Raw genomic sequence first — 20,472 nt, forward strand, 5'->3', positions numbered from 1 at the left:
ATCGCTTTCGTGTGTCAGTGTGGCTCTGCAAGCAAAGAGTCAATAAAAAGAACCTTGTTTCGCCACTTCTCGGCCCATACACTCTGCAAACTGCTGTTCAAATGTTGTTGTTGTTGTTGTTGTTGTTGTTGTTGTTGTTGTTGTTGTTGTTGTTGTTGTTGTTGTTGTTGTTGTTAATGTTGTTGTTGTTATTGTTGTTGTTGTTAATGTTGTTGTTGTTAATGTTGTTGTTGTTAATGTTGTTGTTGTTGTTAATGTTGTTGTTGTTGTTGTTGTTTATAAATGTTTAGCTGAGGTTGAGAGAACCATACATATTCTCAAAATCAAACGTGTATCAAATACAAGTTCAGTTTGAATGACAGTAAGTTTGTAGAGAAATTGCAGAGGCAGTTTCCCCTTCATAAACACCTAAAACATCAGAATGATCCAAGAAAAAAAACGGCATTTTTTTTAATTTAGAATGTCACATTTATATGCGATTCAGCTTTTGACAATAAATAACTTCGGTATCTTTCACAATAATGTTTTATAAAAAGAAATGACCGACATATACCTCGGTTGAGATGAATTCTAAACTTGATACCTGCCGGAAAAAGTCACAGAACAAATTAGTCACATCAACATAAAACCTCCTTGCTGTCAAGAAAAATGATTTCATAAAAGTTGACATACATCACGAGTCGTCAAAAAGGTGACACTGGAATTTGTCAGGTTAATGTCTGGAGCTATTACAGAAAAAACATTGGGTATGTTGTAGTGCATGCTGGGTAAGTTAATCACGCCGTGGTTTGTAGTGCATGCTGGGTAAGTTAATCACGCCGTGGTTTGTAGTGCATGCTGGGTAAGTTAATCACGCCGTGGTTTGTAGTGCATGCTGAGTAAGTTAATCACGCCGTGGTTTGTAGTGCATGCTGGGTAAGTTAATCACGCCGTGGTTTGTAGTGCATGCTGGGTAAGTTAATCACGCCGTGGTTTGTAGTGCATGCTGGGTAAGTTAATCACGCCGTGGTTTGTAGTGCATGCTGGGTAAGTTAATCACGCCGTGGTTTCACTGTTGATGTGTACGAGGTCTGAGGCTAATACTGTACTTAATACTGCTGTCTCCTAAATTGTGATGATAGACTGACGTATGTCACGGCGAAGGAATGCAATCCGTACTCCCTACTACGTCATAGTAGCTACAGATAACACGGGTGTTTTGATCCACCACAGATCTTTCCCGACCTTGACCTTCCTTTCGAATGGACACATACCAAAACTCAACACCCTGAGTTCTCCCAGTGCAGAGTTACAGTTTGCTATGATATATGTTTCGTGCACCTCAGCCCTGATCTACAAGTCTAAGGATGCTCGTTGCCAAATGTAAAAATGGCTAGCGATGGCTTTGACTGTTCAGAGGAACTGGCGATAGGCATAACCGTCGTCTGCTACGAGAACCACGACCTTGCGTGACCCTGCTTCGGGGCTTTTCTTTTTTTAAACTTTCAAAACTTCGAATTGTACTGATCTTGTCTTGATGAAAAAAGAATTCTTTTATGATTTAAGAATGTTTGTGTAACAAGCTGTCAATTGATTATTTAGCTTTTAAAAGTTAGGTCTAGCGCCAAAACGCACCGTCCGATTGTCTGATCAGACAATCCGCAAAAGTAATTCTTTGAAAATTGCTCGCTCTATACGTAGGGCACCTAGGATGTTCTCAAGCGGTGAGTGTTTAAACGAAAGGGTGTTTGTGCTGTGTGTAAAAGCCTGACAGTATCTGTGATGGTTTACGGGAGGCGTACTGTGCCTTTAACAGAGCTTTTACCTTAGTGTGCCAGCTATACAGGTTGCACGCATTTTGAAAACATAAGTAGAAAATACTGCTTCAATGTCTGTCTTGGAAAGGTTAACCTTAGTGTGTCAGCAGTAAAAGTAGCACGCATTTTAGAAACAAATAAGTAAAAAATAATGTTTAGATGTCTGCCTTTGAAATATTAAAGGATTAACGTTAGTGTGACAGTTTGACTGTGTTCATCATTCGTCAAGTTGTGTAAAAAGGTGACTGTGATGCAGCACCTCTGTCATTTACTCCCTCAACGTTACGTGCGCATACTATCCGCCATTTGCCTAACAAAAAAGAGGGGGGAAAAGCGGATTCTTGCTGATGTTTAATTTTAAAGTGACTTTCTAAAAGTGTGACGGGGTTTGGGAAAACGAGGTTTAAGTCTGACAACACAAAACTGTTGAGTCACGTGCTGAACCGTCGGTAGATTAACATTTTCCTTTCTTTTTGCTTGTTGTTGAGTTTTTTATTTTTTATTTTTGTATTTTTGTATTTAAACATTTTGAGTTTTTGTTTCTCTACGGGATAAAACTCATGTGCAGGCGAAATCCCTTTATTAAATTTCCCAACATGAACAGGTTATTTGACTTGCAGCTCTGTATACCTATGCACAGTAATTGCACATTCCTTCTTTGTTGTGTATTCCCACAACAGTGCGTGCTAGGCCCTTGTGCGTTCAGAGGTTTGACATTTAAATCTAAGAAAGATAGTTTGGTTTTTATTTTGTATGCTTCCGTGGAGTCTAAATTTGCTCTAATGACTTTAAAATCGAACTGTGTCCATACATCCCAATATACTCTTTGTTTTCTCGTGGACTCTCACGATCGAATGATCATGTATTTTGTCTGTTTTTTTCCGGATGGTGTCCAAAGCAGATATCTACCTGCCCCTCCCCCCCCCCCCCCCTTCTCCTCCCGATCCCCACCACCACCCCTACGATACCCACATTATCACTCTTTAGACAGACAAAAACATATTCTTTTTCTTCACGACATTTCTGTACTTTATTTTAAGGTAAGATAAGATAAGATAAGATAAGATAAGATAAGATAAGATAAGATAAGATAAGATAAGATAAGATAAGATAAGATAAGATAAGATAAGATAAGATAAGATAAGATTAGATAAGATAAGGTAAGGTAAGGTAAGGTAAGGTAAGATAAGATAAGATAAGATAAGATAAGATAAGATAAGATAAGATAAGATAAGATAAGATAAGATAAGATAAGATAAGATAAGATAAGATAAGATAAGATAAGATAAGGTAAGGTAAGGTAAGGTAAGGTAAGGTAAGGTAAGGTAAGGTAAGGTAAGGTAAGGTAAGGTAAGGTAAGATAAGGTAAGGTAAGATAAGGTAAGGTAAGGTAAGGTAAGGTAAGGTAAGGTAAGGTAAGGTAAGGTAAGGTAAGGTAAGGTAAGGTAAGGTAAGGTAAGGTGAGGAATGGTAAGGTAAGGTAAGGGAAGGGAAGGTAAGGTAAGGTAAGGTAAGGTAAGGTAAGGTAAGGTAAGGTAAGGTAAGGTAAGGGAAGGTAAGGTAAGGTAAGGTAAGGTAAGTTAAGGTAAGATAAGGTGATGTATGGCAGGGCAAGGTAATGTAAGGTAATGTAAGGTAAGGTAAGGTAAGTTGAGTTAAGTTAAGGTAAGTTAAGGTAAGGTAAGGTAAGGTAAGGTAAGGTAAGGTAAGGTAAGGTAAGGTAAGGTAAGGTAAGGTAAGGTAAGGTAAGGTAAGGTAAGGTAAGGTAAGGTAAGGTAAGGTAAGGTAAGGTAAGGTAAGGTTAAGGTTAAGGTAAGGTAATGTAAGGTAAGGTTAAGGTAAGGTTAAGTAAGGTAAGGTACGCTAAGGTTTAAGGTAAGGTTAAGTAAGGTAAGGTACGGTAAGGTTAAGTAAGGTAAGGTACGGTAAGGTAAGGGTAAGGTAGGGTAGGGTAAGGTAAGGTAAGGTAAGGTAAGGTAAGGTAAGGTAAGGTAAGGTAAGGTAAGGTAAGGTAAGGTAAGGTAAGGTAAGGTAAGGTAAGGTAAGGTAAGGTAAGGTAAGGTAAGGTGAAGTGATGTAAGGTAAGGTAAGGTAAGGTAAGGTAAGGTAGGGTGAGGGTAGGGTAGGGTAGGGTAGGGTAGGGTAGGGTAGGGTAGGGTAAGTTAGGGTAAGGTAAGGTAAGGTAAGGTAAGGTAAGGTAAGGTAAGGTAAGGTAAGATAAGGTAAGGTAAGATAAGGTAAGGTAAGGTAAGGTAAGGTAAGGTAAGGTAAGGTAAGGTAAGGTAAGGTAAGGTAAGGTAAGGTAAAGTAAGGTAAAGTAAGGTAAGGTAAAGTAAGGTTAAGTAAGATTAAGTAAGGTAAAGGTACGGTAAGGTAAGGTTAAGGTAAGGTACGGTAATGTAAGGTAAAGTAAGGTAAGGTAAGGTACGGTAGGGTAAGGTTAGGTAAGGTACGGTACGGTACGGTAAGGTACGGTAAGGTACGGTAAGGTAAGGTAAGGTAAGGTAAGGTAAGGTAAGGTAAGGTAAGGTAAGGTAAGGTTAGGTAAGGTAAGGTAAGGTAAGGTTAGGTAAGGTAAGGTAAGGTAAGGTAAGGTTAGGTAAGTTAAGGTAAGGTAAGGTAAGGTAAAGTAAGGTAAGGTAAGGTAAGGTAAGGTCAGGTAAGGTAAGGTAAGGTAAGGTAAGGTAAGGTAAGGTAAGATAAGATAAGATAAGATAAGATAAGATAAGATAAGATAAGATAAGATAAGATAAGATAAGATAAGATAAGATAAGATAAGATAAGATAAGATAAGATAAGATAAGATAAGATAAGATAAGATAAGATAAGATAAGATAAGATAAGATAAGATAAGATAAGATAAGATAAGATAAGATAAGATAAGATAAGATAAGATAAGATAAGATAAGATAAGATAAGATAAGATAAGATAAGATAAGATAAGATAAGATAAGATAAGATAAGATAAGATAAGATAAGATAAGATAAGATAAGATAAGATAAGATAAGATAAGATAAGATAAGATAAGATAAGATAAGATAAGATAAGATAAGATAAGATAAGATAAGATAAGATAAGATAAGAAAACTTTAATGTCTATTTTCATTTTACACAAACATGGACATTTTTCTTTTGGCACCACATCGCATTTCTAATAAGACAAACACACGATCATTAAGACAAACACACGATCATTAAGACAAACACATGATCATTAAGACAAACACACGATCATTAAGACAAACACACGATCATTAAGACAAACACACGATCATTAAGACAAACACACGATCATTAAGACAAACACACGATCATTAAGACAAACACATGATCATTAAGACAAACACACGATCATTAAGACAAACACATGATCATTAAGACAAACACACGATCATTAAGACAAACACACGATCATTAAGACAAACACACGATCATTAAGACAAACACACGATCATTAAGACAAACACACGATCATTAAGACAAACACACGATCATTAAGACAAACACACGATCATTAAGACAAACACACGATCATTAAGACAAACACACGATCATTAAGACAAACACACGATCATTAAGACAAACACACGATCATTAAGACAAACACACGATCATTAAGACAAACACACGATCATTAAGACAAACACACGATCATTAAGACAAACACACGATCATTAAGACAAACACACGATCATTAAGACAGACACACGATCATTAAGACAGACACACGATCATTAAGACAAACACACGATCATTAAGACAAACACACGATCATTAAGACAAACACACGATCATTAAGACAAACACACGATCATTAAGACAAACACACGATCATTAAGACAAACACACGATCATTAAGACAAACACACGATCATTAAGACAAACACACGATCATTAAGACAGACACACGAGCATTAAGACAGACACACGATCATTAAGACAAACACACGAGCATTAAGACAAACACACGATCATTAAGACAAACACACGATCATTAAGACAAACACACGATCATTAAGACAAACACACGATCATTAAGACAAACACACGATCATTAAGACAAACACACGATCATTAAGACAAACACACGATCATTAAGACAAACACACAATCATTAAGCATAATCAAACAAAAGTACACTACTAAGATTAACTTATAACAAGAGCATTTAAGCATTATGCATTATATATATATAATATATATATATATATATATATTAGAATGATACTTTTGCCTGTTCACGGCGCGAAAAAGTATCCATTTTGTTCGAACTTTGAAATTACGTCACCAGCGACGAATACGTCACTACAAGATACGTATACCTTTGACGTAATAACTTTGGAATTCGCACGAGTACATTTGTTTTGATTACAATCAAAACGAAAGTAGATTTAAGCTTGAATGTAAATTTTATCTTTGAAATATTTGCTTTGTGATTCGTAACTGAAATAACCATGGTATTGTGTTGCTTAGTAATTGATGCATGAATTGGCGTCTCGCAGAATTACACGCCCCTGAGGAAGGCCTGGCAACAGGTCGAAAATGTGGGCTGCCACTTGACATTCTTTGTTTGGTTTTTTTTTTCCTTGATCAAATAAGGAACAAATAACCAAAACAAGCCTTCACGTTTTCACCAATATTTCGGCCTCGTGGCCTTCGTCAGGGTGTTCATATATATATATATATATCTTATATATATATATCTTACGTGTGAGGATTCAGCTCTTTCCTAAAGGCACAGTCGTTCGCGTGAAAACAGTTCTCACCATCTCAGATCTGGCCAGGCTGTTACATGAGACAAGACCACCCCTCTCAGATCTGGCCAGGCTGTTACATGAGACAAGACCACCCCTCTCAGATCTGGCCAGGCTGTTACATGAGACAAGACCACCCCTCTCAGATCTGGCCAGGCTGTTACATGAGATAAGACCACCCCTCTCAGATCTGGCCAGGCTGTTACATGATATAAGACCACCCCTCTCAGATCTGGCCAGGCTGTTACATGAGATAAGACCACCCCTCTCAGATCTGGCCAGGCTGTTACATGAGACAAGACCACCCCTCTCAGATCTGGCCAGGCTGTTACATGAGATAAGACCACCCCTCTCAGATCTGGCCAGGCTGTTACATGATATAAGACCACCCCTCTCAGATCTGGCCAGGCTGTTACATGAGACAAGACCACCCCTCTCAGATCTGGCCAGGCTGTTACATGAGACAAGACCACCCCTCTCAGATCTGGCCAGGCTGTTACATGAGACAAGACCACCCCTCTCAGATCTGGCCAGGCTGTTACATGAGACAAGACCACCCCTCTCAGATCTGGCCAGGCTGTTACATGAGACAAGACCACCCCTCTCAGATCTGGCCAGGCTGTTACATGAGACAAGACCACCCCTCTCAGATCTGGCCAGGCTGTTACATGAGACAAGACCACCCCCTCCAGTTGGACACATACCGATAATCAACAGCCTGAATGTCTCCTGTGAAGAGTTGGATTTTGCTTCAATGAATTAAATTTGCATACAATCCACTGGTAACTTTTGAAAAATTATTTTATATAAAATCCCACCCGTGTTGTATGTGACCAAGTGGAGGGATGCTCTAATCGCCATGTAAAACCCTGGCCAGAGGGGAGATGGGGAACTGAATCGTTGACATGAGATTGACTGTGTCTTTTACTCTGCCGTGAAATCATAATCTTATTGATATTTTGGTGGATTTTTCTACAGATCACATGTGTGCGTGAATTTGCTTTTTGGATCACGTAAGTGAACGTACGTATGCTTTTATTTTATTTATTGATACTTGTATGTTATGCGGATTCGTTTCATGATCCATTATTTTTCTATTTACCAATTTTTATATTTTATTTATTAGTACACACCACATTCAAGCCAATACAGGACATAATTTATATTGTCCATTTATTTGCTTTTTTATTTAAAATAAACTTCTTTATTGATGGTTTACATTTTATGCGGATTTTGTTAATGATCCCCTTTTGATTTTTATGATTTGTTCTGTGTTATTTTATTGTACATTTTGTGTTCTCTTCCATGACTTTTTCCGTCTAGATTTGGTCGATTCCTACTTTTTTTGTTCATTATTTATTCACTCATGTTGTAGTTCTACAGATGGTCACTTTTATATTCCAAAGTATGTATAATTATTGTTGTCTTTCTAGGTGTTTTGTTGTTTAGGTTTTATTAGCAATATCAGAAGGCCTTCGTCTATGCTTTTATTTTGTTTTAATGACAAGATTTTGCTGACATGTTCACACTCATCCTGAACTCAGGTCAAAAATGAGTTACTTCCCTTCGGGTCTCCTTCTATCCCTGACAGGATGCCTTTGTTTTCCTTCTCTGGAGAGGAAATCGATTTTTTACATATTTAGATCTTTTCGTAATGTGTTATGGATATAAGCAGATTCGCGATCGTCGATGATGATTTTTCATGGTGTTGTGTAATTTTTCAATTACAAAGGAATTGATATGTAAGACAGTTTCAAGCGAGCTATCTTTCGCGGATGTATTTACTATGCAAACAACTCTAAAGTGTCACGTGATAATCAACTTTGGCTTCGGCGCGCGCCGGAGCAGACGATTTTTTTCTGTAACCAGTTGAGAGTGATGCAACCATATATCACGGTCTCTTTCCGACAGCAGTTTCAAAATTTCGACTTGTTTTGACCTTAGAACGATGTCTTTATCATAACTGTGAAGAACAGAACGGAGATCACTGTCAAAGTCGGCCAATCTGAAATCATTTTCGTCTCGCGAACACTGATCTCAAATTTAGATCAGTGCTCGCGAAAAACATATGGGAGATAACTCTGTATTCTTGTTTTGATAGATTCGTGCAATAATTCAGCATGCTGTCACAGAGAAACTGGCGATAGCCGTGGACCGATGATTATCAGAATGGTTCACACTGCTATACTTTTACGTTCGTCCGATTATGCTACGTTTTCTGTTCGTGTAATACATTTGACAAATTATTGTAATGGGAAATGTAACAAAATGGATTTTTGCATACTCGCTAAAGTAGTAAGATTCACATTTGTTGCAGCGCAAGTGTCTGAAGGATCTTTCTGTCTGTAACCAAGTTCCGTTCTATAGATAAAAGAACTTCTTGTTTTAATCTAAATTTGCTGTTGTGATACGACAAGTGTACACTTTGAAGTCGTGCTGTAACCTTCTACCCGGGATGCGACATAAATTGTATGAGTGTTTCATTTTCTGATTCACAATCACAGTTTACATTGCATTGACTTTCATTGAAATTCTACTTTTGGACGTCTTATCCGTTGAGAGATGTTCATTACCATTCTTGTTAAATTTGTATCATATGTTGTTACTCGCTGTGAAGAAAAGACAACATTATTGTCGACAGGTTTACCTTTTCTTTTAAAATAATTAATTTTATTTGAACTTTGTTTGATTGGAACTGATTTAATTTGTTGCTTGGTTGGTGTTTTGTTTTGATTGAAACTGATTTAATTTGTTGCTTGGTTGGTGTTTTGTTTTCGATGTAACCTTCCCATACTTCTGCAAGCATGTTTGCAAAACAACAACAACAACAAACCCTGTTTTAAAACCAGCAGCTGCTGTTTGAAGAGTGTATCATAAAGCCACCCGAACCGATAACCATTACCCTCTATAGCAATTTAACATATCTCGCAACAACATAAAACATGAGAAAAACACTTCAGGGCCAAGAGCTGAAGAACTTATTTAAAATGAAAATTCAGCAGATTTCAAAAAGATGGACACGCACACACAAAATGACACACGCTGAACTAATTAAGTTGACTCCTCCCACGTGATGAGCATATCAAGGTGTCAGTACATTACATGAGGAGTTCAACGTAAACAAGAATCAAAATGACATCGCAAAACTGATGACGCTATAACCGCCGTTGATGAATATGACTACGCCAATTTTGTTTGGTAAAATTTGTTTAATTCAAATATCTGTAACTAGATGAATACCCGGCTTTGCCGGGAAGAAGTAAAGCCGAATACCCGGCTGCGCCGGGTACCCGGCGTACGCGATTGACGCCACACGAAGGAAGGGAGATAAACGCACAAAACACTGGAGAAGATAAGGAAGAGTTACTGGGAATGGATGTACAGAAAAACCAAAATCGGTTCAGCGCTGCGCGCTGAGAGCACGTGTTGAAAATTTTTATCGACCAGATTGTGTCCGGAGTCTACTTGAATATGCCCACCAAATTTGAAGCAGATCCATCGAGAACTTTAGCCGTGCATCGCGAAGTGACAGACAGACAGACAGACACACAGACACACACACACAAGCCGTATATAGATATAGATGTTAAACTTGTGGGGTCCTGATTTGGCCTATATGGTCCGCTGGACCCAAAAAGCAACAACTAACTAACTAACTAAATGACTAACTAACTAACTAACTATACAACTAACTAACTAACTAAATGACTACGCCAGGGAATAATACGGGTTTTTTTGCGTAAAAGAAAAATGCCAAAACAGGAAGGACTCCATTGCTAAATGCTGACCAAGGTAAAGTCGAGTAGACTCGGTGGAACTGCTTGTGTTGTCTGCCACTGTCGGTCTGTCTGTCCGTTCCTAAGTCTGTCTTTCCGTCTGTTCGTCTGTCTGTCTGTCTCTCTCTGTCTCTGTCTCTCTCTCTGTCTCTGTCTCTCTCTCTGTTTCTCTCTCTCTCTCTCTCTGTCTCTCTCTCTCGCTGTCTCTGTTTCTCTCTGTCTCTGCCTCTCTCTCTCTCTCTCTCTCTCTCTCTCTCTCTCTCTCTCTCTCTCTCTCTCTCTCTCTCTCTCTCTCTCTCTCTCTCTATTATGTCTCTGATATGCCTGCCTTAATGCAAACGTGTGTGTGTGTTTGTGTGTGTGTGTGTGTGTGCGTGCGTGCGTGTATGCGTGTGTGTCTATCTGTCTGTCTGTCTGTCTGTTTCATACATATCTCTGTTACGGGGAATTACCTTCTGTCTCAAGAAATCACACACAAGCAAATCATATTTTCCCCAACAAACAAAACCCCAATTCTTCTCCCTTCAGTCAGACATATAGCATCTACCTCTCACTTTTTACAACTCAACGTTTCAAACGTCAAAACCATGAAGAGCAGTGTTAGGTCATGCTTGACAAACATCACGCTTACGACAACATTATTTGGAACTCGCATCCAGCATGTCGAAACGACTATCACGGATCGACAGATGAAAGGTCCGCGTGAGGGCGCCACAAGCGAAAGAGTTCACGAGACATCCGACTATAGTGCAACAAGAGTAAACCTGTCATGATGAGCTTAAGTTAAAGGCACGCTCCATCTCGTGAAAACCACAGTTCGTGAGACACTGGACTTCGGGCAGAAAGAGAGACCTTTCATGATGAGGTGAGGTCGAAAGGTACACTCCTGGAGTACTTCTCCTGAAAACCTTTCGGCTTACCGTCTCAGATCCGATGGCCAGACTTTTGACACGGGATACGACCATCACACCACTTGGTCACATACCAACACGGGATACGACCATCACACCACGTGGTCACATACCAACACGGGATACGACCATCACACCACGTGGTCACATACCAACACGGGATACGACCATCACACCACGTGGTCACATACCAACACGGGATACGACCATCACACCACTTGGTCACATACCAACACGGGATACGACCATCACACCACGTGGTCACATACCAACACGGGATACGACTAATCACACCACTTGGTCACATACCAACACGGGATAAGACCAACCCTCCACTTGGTCACATACCAACACGGGATAAGACCAACCCTCCACTTGGTCACATACCAACACGGGATAAGACCAACCCTCCACTTGGTCACATACCAACACGGGATAAGACCAGCCCTCCACTTGGTCACATACCAACACGGGATACGACCATCACACCACTTGGTCACATACCAACACGGGATAAGACCAACCCTCCACTTGGTCACATACCAACACGGGATAAGACCAACCCTCCACTTGGTCACATACCAACACGGGATAAGACCATCACACCACGTGGTCACATACCAACAAATGAACAGCCCGGGTGCTCTATGTGCACAATACAAATGTGTTAGGTGGATTCATTGTGCAAATTCAACCGGTTCGGAAATTAATTAATCACTAAATCCCACCTTGCACAGAGAGCAACACTCAATCAATCAATCAATGTGAGGCTTATTTCGCGCGTATTCCGTGGGTACAGTTCTAAGCGCAGGGATTTTTTTTAAAGCAATTTATATCGCGCACAAATTCAAGGCGCAGGGATTTATTTATGCCGTGTGAGATGGATTTTTTGTACACAATACATCACGCATTCACATCGGCCAGCAGATCGCAGCCGTTTCGGCGCATATCCTACTTTTCACGGCCTATCATTCCAAGTCACACGGGTATTTTGGTGGACATTTTTTATCTATGCCTATACAATTTTGCCAGGAAAGACCCTTTTGTCAATCGTGGGATCTTTAACGTGCACACCCCAATGTAGTGTACACTTCGTGTGTGTGTGTGTGTGTGTGTGTGTGTGTGTGTGTGTGTGTGTGTGTGTGTGCGTGTGTGTGTGTGTGTGTGTGTGTCGTCTTCACGATGGGTGTGTGTGTGTGTGTGTCTGTGTGTGTGTGTCTGTGTGTGTGTGTGCGTGTGGGTGTGTATGTGTGTGTCGTCTTCACGATGGGTGTGTGTGTGTGTGAGTGTGTGTGTGTGTGTGTGTGTGTGTGTGTGTGTGTTTTGGTTTGGTTTCAAGACACAGCGTAGATTCTGGTAAAGTAGAATAAATGGACACAATCCTTTTTCATGTCGGATCTTTGGAAATAGTGAGCCGAATTGTTTCCACGAGGAAGATTGTGCCTTTAAGAGTTGAGTGACTTTTCATCTGTCGTTGCACAATGTGGTTAGTGGTGCGTAGTGCGCGAACAGTCTAATCTTCTATGACGGTAGTAGACGAAGACTATATATTTCACGCTGAGAGTAGGTGAAGAGTTGAGCGACTTTACTCTGCGCTGTCGCCACGTAGACGACGGTAAGCGTGGAGTGTCATCTTTCACGACGGTATTAGGCAAAGAGTAAACTGTTCACGCTGAGATTAGGTTAATTACGAGTTGAGTAACTGTGCATCGGCCCTGTTGTCTTGGTTAATGACCCTACATTCAAAGTGTGGGCAAAGTCGTCTAGCTGTAATTATAAGTTACGAGGTATTCTTTCACATCGGCCCTGTTGTCTTGGTTAATGACCCTACATTCAAAGTGTGGGCAAAGTCGTCTAGCTGTAAGTTACGAGGTATTCTTTCACATCGGCCCTGTTGTCTTGGTTAATGACCCTACATTCAAAGTGTGGGCAAAGTCGTCTAGCTGTAAGTTACGAGGTATTCTTTCACATCGGAGTTTTATTGTTTATTGTCGTGTCTTGTCTCGAAAAACCCCGAGAGGTCACGAGAGGTCACGCGAGGCCGATTCAGCGTCGATCTTTCTACATTTAGTCAAGTTATGACTAAATGTTTTAACATTGACTGGGAATCGAGGTGAGGCCTGGGTGTGGTGTGTGTGTGTGTGTGTGTGTGTGTGTGTGTGTGTGTGTGTGTGTGTGTGTGTGTGTGTGTGTGTGTGTGTGTGTGTGTGTGTGTGTGTGTGTGTGTGCAGATGTAGTAAAGCGATTCAAAGAAAACTACTGGACCGATCTTCATGAAACTTTACATGAGAGTTCCTTAGTATAATATCCCCAGATGAATTTTTCTTTTTTTAGATAAATGTCTTTGATGACGTCATATCCGGCTTTTTGTGAAAGTTGAGGCGGCACTGTCACGCTCTCATTTTCCAACCAGTTGTGTTGACATTTTGGTCAAGTAATCTTCGACGACGGCCGGACTTTGGTATTGCATTTCAGCTTGTAGGCTTAAAATGTAGTTAATGAGTTTGCTCATTAAAGTTGTCGTTAAAATCAAATTTTTGCAAACAGATTCAAAATTCATTGCATCGTATTTTTCATCCAATTCTGAATTTGAAAATATATACATAGTATGTTCTGTTTACTCTAAAAATGTCATCACAATTAACGATCAAAGGTTAATTAGGTACTTCGATTAATATTTTAGAAATCGGCCCAAAAATTATTTAATCTCATTTTTACGGGGGAATCGAGACGAGGGTCGTGGTGTATGTGTGTGTGTGTGTGTGTGTGTGTGTGTGTGTGTATATGTGTGTGTGTGTGTGTGTGTGTGTGTGTGTGTTTGTGTGTGTGTGTGTGTATGTGTGTGTGTAGAGCGATTCAGAGTAAACCACTGGACCGATCTTTATGAAAATTTTCATTAGAGTTCCTGGGTATGATATCCCCTGCCTTCTTTTCATTTTTTCGATAAATGTCTTTGATGACGTCATATCCGGCATTTTGTCAAAGTTGAGGCGGCACTGTCACACCCTCATTTTGTAATGAAATTGATTGACATTTTGGCCAAGCAATCTTCGACGAAGGCCGGACTTTGGTATATATTGCATTTCAGCTTGGAGGCTTACAAATTAATTATTGACTTTGGTCATTAAAAATCTGAAAATTGTAATTAAAAGTATTTTTTATAAAACGATCCAAAATTACGTTTATCGTATTTTTCATCATTTTCTGATTCCAAAAACATATAAATATGTTATATTTGGACTAAAAACAAGCTCTGAAAATTAAAAATATAAAAATTATGATTAAAATTAAATTTCCGAAATCGATTTAAGAACAATTTCATCTTATTCCTTGTCCGTTCTTGATTCCAAAAACATATAGATATGTAATGTTTGGATTAAAAGCACGGTCAGAGAGTTAAAAAGAATAGAGATATAGAAAAGCGTGCTATCCTCCTCAGCGCAACCGCTACCGCGCTTTTCTGGATTGTTGATTTCATTGCCTTTGCCACGAACGGTGGACAGACGATGCTACGAGTGTACGGTCTTGCGGAAAAAATGCAATGCGTTCAGTTTCATTCTGTGAGGTCGACTGAGCTTGACTAAATGTTGTATTTTCGCCTTACGCGACTTGTTTATCATTTCCTGATTTGAAAAAAACATGTAGATATGTTATGTCCGTATTAAAAAAACAAGCTCAGAAAGTTTAACAGAATACAGAAAAGCGCGCTTTCCTGCTGCCTCGCTTTACTGGCTTGTCAATTTCACTTCGTTTTGCACGTGAAAAGTGAGCGATTTTTTAGGCGCGAGGATTGACGAAGCTGTATTGTCTTGGTGAAAAAATGTAGTGCGTTCAGTTTCATTCCGTGAGTTCGACAGCTTGACTATATATAGTAATGTCGCCTTACCCGACTTGTTCTCTGTTTGTTCTCGACCTACTCTTTCAAAACAATTTACATTTAAGGCTTATCACAGTACACAAAATAGACGGTTCCTTTTAAACTCTGATTATTTGACAATTGTTATTTTAAATCTTGTTAAAGATCTTATTCTTTTTCAAACTGTTAAAAATCTTGTCTAGGCATGTTTCCTCACTGAAATCTTTCAGTTCTATTCTCCTCCTCCTCCTCCTCCTCCTCCTCCTCCTCCTACTCCTCCTCCCCCTCCTCCTCCTCCTCCTCCTCCTCCTCCTCCTCCTACTCCTCCTCCCCCTCCTCCTACTCCTCCTCCTACTACTCCTCCTCCTCCTACTACTACTCCTCTTCCTGCTCCTCCTACTCCTCCTCCTACTCCTCCTCCTCCTCCTCCTCCTCCTCCTCCTTCTCCTCGTCTCTATTCCATTATGCTTCATTCCTCTAAGTCTGATTGTGTCGTCTTCACGATGTGTCTCTGTGATCTTGTCGTGTTCACGATGTGTCTCTGTGATCTTGTCATGTTCACGATGTGTCTCTGTGATCTTGTCATGTTCACGATGTGTCTCTGTGATCTTGTCGTGTTCACGATGTGTCTCTGTGATCTTGTCGTCTTCACGATGTGTCTCTGTGATCTTGTCGTCTTCACGATGTGTCTCTGTGATCTTGTCGTCTTCACGATGTGTCTCTGTGATCTTTTCTTCACGATGTGTCTCTGTGATCTTGTCGTCTTCATGATGTGTCTCTGTGATCTTGTCGTGTTCACGATGTGTCTCTGTGATCTTGTCGTCTTCACGATGTGTCTCTGTGATCTTGTCGTGTTCACGATGTGTCTCTGTGATCTTGTCGTCTTCACGATGTGTCTCTGTGATCTTGTCATGTTCACGATGTGTCTCTGTGATCTTGTCGTGTTCACGATGTGTCTCTGTGATCTTGTCGTCTTCACGATGTGTCTCTGTGATCTTGTCGTGTTCATGATGTGTCTCTGTGATCTTGTCGTCTTCACGATGTGTCTCTGTGATCTTGTCGTGTTCATGATGTGTCTCTGTGATCTTGTCTTCACGATGTGTCTCTGTGATCTTGTCGTGTTCACGATGTGTCTCTGTGATCTTGTCATGTTCACGATGTGTCTCTGTGATCTTGTCGTGTTCACGATGTGTCTCTGTGATCTTGTCGTCTTCACGATGTGTCTCTGTGATCTTGTCTTCACGATGTGTCTCTGTGATCTTGTCGTCTTCACGATGTGTCTCTGTGATCTTGTGGACGAAACATGTTTATCAATGCGTATACAAGTGTTAGAAAGTATGGCGTACTTAAGTGAAACGTTAGTCATGTAAGTAAACACTTGTGATCACGTGGTCCAGTGATTAACACTGGAAATAAGACAAAGAGATAAGTTGATCATGTGGTCCAGTGATTAACACTGGAAATAAGACAAAGAGATAAGTTGATCACGTGGTCCAGTGATTAACACTGGAAATAAGACAAAGAGATAAGTTGAGCACGAGTGAAGCTGTGGGGTTATTGTAAGATTTGAGCAAATGGAGGGACCCGGGTGTTTGTTTACTTGACTAGCATAGTTCTTATCATCGTGAACTGACAAGTTGACGAATTGAAGAATCAGTCCTCAGTGTTGATTGAAGCCAATAATGGCATCGTTGCCACACGACATGGAGTCACAGTAGGGAGTGTTGATTTTGTATAATCATGCTTTCTTCAAATGTAACACCACATTTGCATGGGATACAACATGTCTTTGAAAACTCGATACATCTTTCATTCATTTGCCAACAGCAGCAACAACTACTACTACTACTACTACTACTACTACTACTACTACTACTACTACTACTACTACTACTACTACTACTACTACTACTACTACTACTACCACTACTACAATAACAACAACAACAACAACAATAACAACAACCGTCACAACAACAACAGCAGCAGCAGCGGCAGCAACAACAACAACAACAACAACAACGTTGTCGTTCCAACAGATAAAGACCCGATCAGCTGTCAGTGAAACCAGTATAACAGCTCATGGAAAGGACAAGAAAGGAACTAGTCAGGGTTAGGTCTTTATATTGTCATTCTTTTCATTCTGAAATTAGCATTTCCATCAACTTCTGCTGCATCGCTTGCTAAATAATTCAAGTTGCAACCTTTGATTTATTTCAACACCTTATTTTGCATGATGTCATGAGCATTAGCTGACGTGGTGCTCATAATCTCGTGCTGCCCTGTCTGTCTGTATGATATACTCTAGGTTTACTACATGTTTGAATTAAAATTTAAAAACAACAAAACAATAAAAAAAAATGGGAAAATGATGACACAACTGTTGAAGTCAGAGATTGGACAAGCAAACGGAGACTTTTGAATCTACAGGCACGAATAAATAATAATGGTGATAATGAAAATTAAAAAAATAATTAAAAAATAAAAATAAAAATAAAAGATAAAAATAAAAAATAAAAAATTAAAAAAATATGATTATATACTTTTATTATTTTTGGTATTACTAGCATTATTATTGTTTAAAAAAAATTAAAAGCTGAAATTGAAAGTTATAAGATAAATGAATTGATATTTACTTCGAAGTAATTTCAGATTGTTATATATTTTTTTTTAATCTACTTTGATTTTGTTTATTTTGATAAAAAAAAAAAGGGTGACCATTTGTTTTAAAATTATATAAATGTAATGGAAAAGAAGAATGTAATGGGAAAACAAATTGAATTTTGTTTTAATAAGGGCATTATAAATAGCTGTTAATGAAAAAATGAAGATACAAAATAGTTATTAAGGAAAATTTAAATATGTAAGATTTGTGTGTGTGTGTGTGTGTGTGTGTGTGTGTGTGTGTGTGTGTGTGTGTGTGTGTGTGTGTGTGTGTGTGTGTGTGTGTGTGTGTGTGTGTTTGTGTGTGTGGATAAAATAGGCTTTTTTTTAATTTAAAAAAAATTAAAAACAAATTTTAATTTTTTTTTTTTTGGGGGGGGGGATTTTATTTAATAAACTGATTGACTGTTTTATATTTTGTATAACATAGATATATAATGTATACTTAATATAATATATAATGAGCTGTTATTGATATTATAAGATCGTAAAATAAAGCATCTCCGTTTGTAAGCCCTAATATCTCATTGAAAAAAAAAGCTGATTCCCCCCCCAAAAAAAAAGAAAAAAAAAACAAGCACCTTATTTTGCATGATGTCAAGTTCATTAGCTGACGTGGTGCTCATAATCTCGTGCTGCCCTGTCTGTCAAACACATCAACACCTTATTTGCATGATGTCAGGGTTCATTAGCTGACGTGGTGCTCATAATCTCGTGCTGTCCTGTCTGTCAAACACAACAACACGTGGAGTGTTCAGACAATTAATTTCACGTCCTCAAGGTTTCATCTGCCTGTTCGCATTGCAACGGAGCCGTCAGCAGTCAAGGCAAAAAGTCCAAAGCTGTACAGCCTCACATTGCGTCGTGGTTGTCTTCCCACCTGCTACATCAAGTCAGCTTTCACATTGCGTCGTGGTTGTCTTCCCACCTGCTACATCAAGTCAGCTTTCACATTGTGCATAATGATCATGTCTTTTGTTCCATCCACTTTCTTTTCTTTCTTTTTTTTCTGCTTTTTTGGGAGAGGGGGTGGTTTGTTTTACTGTTAACTTTTCAGCCATTAAACCGTTATTATAACCTGTTTCTGTCTGTCTGTCTGTATATGTGTGTTTGTGTGTGTGTGTGCGCGTGTATGTGTGTGTGTGTGTGTGTGTGTGTGCCCGCGAGTGTGTGTGTATGTGCGCGCGCGTGTGTGTGTGTGTCGGTCGGTCGGCCTGTCTGTCTGTCTGTCTGTCAGCGCGTGTGACCATGCGTTCATATGCGTTGTTCACAGACTTCACTTTATCCACGCCCTTCCTTTTTATAACCTACAACCTAGTACCTATATCGCCGACAACTATTCACACCCCGCCCGCCCCCTTCACTCATCGTCCGCTGTATAACTCACCATCTCTCGACCCCACACAGCTGTCCCCCGGAGCTAATCACGAATTGTTACCAAATACGGCAATACAAAGTACAACCGTTTCTTTCTTTTCTCTCCCTTCCTGCTGTTTTACAAGAACCACAAGTGGGAGGTGACACATTCCACGGAGAAAGTTACCACCCAGTTCCATGTCCGTAGGTCTGTCTGTACGTCGTTTTTCCTCACAACCACTCACCCTTGAAACACCTCCCTCCCCCCCCCCCCCTTTCTCCGGCTTTATCCTCCACCCCACCCCACCCCCCTCTCCCCCCTCCCCCCCCCCCCTGTTTTTGTTACGTCAACGCTTCTTCACTGGCTGGCATCTTTTTTCCCCCTCTCTCCGTGACCATACTAGTCTTACAGGCTCTGTCTATTCGTGTTCTTTACTTATCGCTATTAAACTCTAATACTCCTCCCTCCCACTCCCTCCTCTTCTCCCCTCCCCCTCCACCCCCCGTACCGGTACATATTCCCTGTATACTTCTCACTACCACTCACCTTTGCCCCGACATTGTTCAGCATCATGCTGTATGACATCCACAGAGCCGGGACGAATGGAACAGTGATTTCACTGTATGCAGACGACCTGGCTCTGTGGTCAAATCACAAACCAAGAGAAACTCAACACAAAACTAACTTAAAGAGATATCAAAACGCAGTAGACAAAATAATCCATTATTTGCACACAAACGGCTTTGAAATCGCCGCCGAAAAAACAACATTCATGGTTGTCACCAGAAAAAAGCTACACGAAAAATCCACAATTATCGTCAACAATACACCCATGGAGTCTAAAAAACAAGTCAAATTCCTTGGCGTTACCTTCACCCCGAACCTAACATGGGGGCCACACATCAAAAACCTTGTCGGAAAAACCAAGAAAGCACTAAGTCTCCTCAAAGTGTTAAAACGAGATACCTGGGCCTCAAATAAAGACAGCCTGCTTCACGTTACGAAAGCCATTATAAGATCCCGTTTAACATATGGTCAAGAAGCATTTTTTGCTGCATCAAAATCGAATCTAAAACTATTGGAAAGAGCCGAAATGGCTGCCCTCAAAATCATCTTTGATCTCCCAAAACACTCCATAAACAAACTAGTGTATCAAGAGGCTGGCTGGCTGCCCCTCGATGAAGAAAGAAGACTAAAGTCGGCGCAGTACGTATCAAGAGCTAGTACTTTTGACAATGCTGTGAACGAAGAGCTCACTGCTGAGTTCGACACGATAACCTCGGCCCCTTACCAAAACCTAAAAAGAAAAACACCCACAATATACGAAGCAACAATCCCACTAGCAGACTATGTTCAA

At 39.9% G+C, this 20,472-nt stretch overlaps 1 protein-coding gene across 1 annotated transcript; it reads right to left on the bottom strand.

Annotated features, from left to right (window-relative positions):
• Nucleotides 1-14: 14 nt before the first annotated feature.
• LOC138946154 (dynein heavy chain-like protein 2) lies at nucleotides 15-19,688 on the bottom strand. Its single transcript, XM_070317664.1, has 4 exons — nucleotides 19,662-19,688; nucleotides 15,597-16,383; nucleotides 554-583; nucleotides 15-25 (listed from the first exon to the last, which is right to left on the bottom strand). Exons 1-4 carry the CDS (start codon nucleotides 19,686-19,688, stop codon nucleotides 15-17), a joined length of 855 nt encoding a protein of 284 aa, XP_070173765.1.
• Between the last annotated feature and the right edge of the window lie 784 nt (nucleotides 19,689-20,472).

The sequence above is a fragment of the Littorina saxatilis genome, linkage group LG13, assembly GCF_037325665.1.
Source record: "Littorina saxatilis isolate snail1 linkage group LG13, US_GU_Lsax_2.0, whole genome shotgun sequence".
NCBI classification, from domain to species: domain Eukaryota; kingdom Metazoa; phylum Mollusca; class Gastropoda; order Littorinimorpha; family Littorinidae; genus Littorina; species Littorina saxatilis.

Excerpts from the sequence above, each read along its gene's own strand:
- LOC138946154 (XM_070317664.1), bottom strand. The coding sequence starts at position 19,688 with ATGATGCTGAACAATGTCGGGGCAAAG. Across the intron at positions 16,384-19,661 it reads TGAACAATGTCGGGGCAAAG|ATCACAGAGACACATCGTGA; the intron begins GTGAGTGGTAGT and ends TTCGTCCACAAG. Across the intron at positions 584-15,596 it reads CAAGATCACAGAGACACATC|GTATCAAGTTTAGAATTCAT; the intron begins GTGAAGACGACA and ends TTTTTCCGGCAG.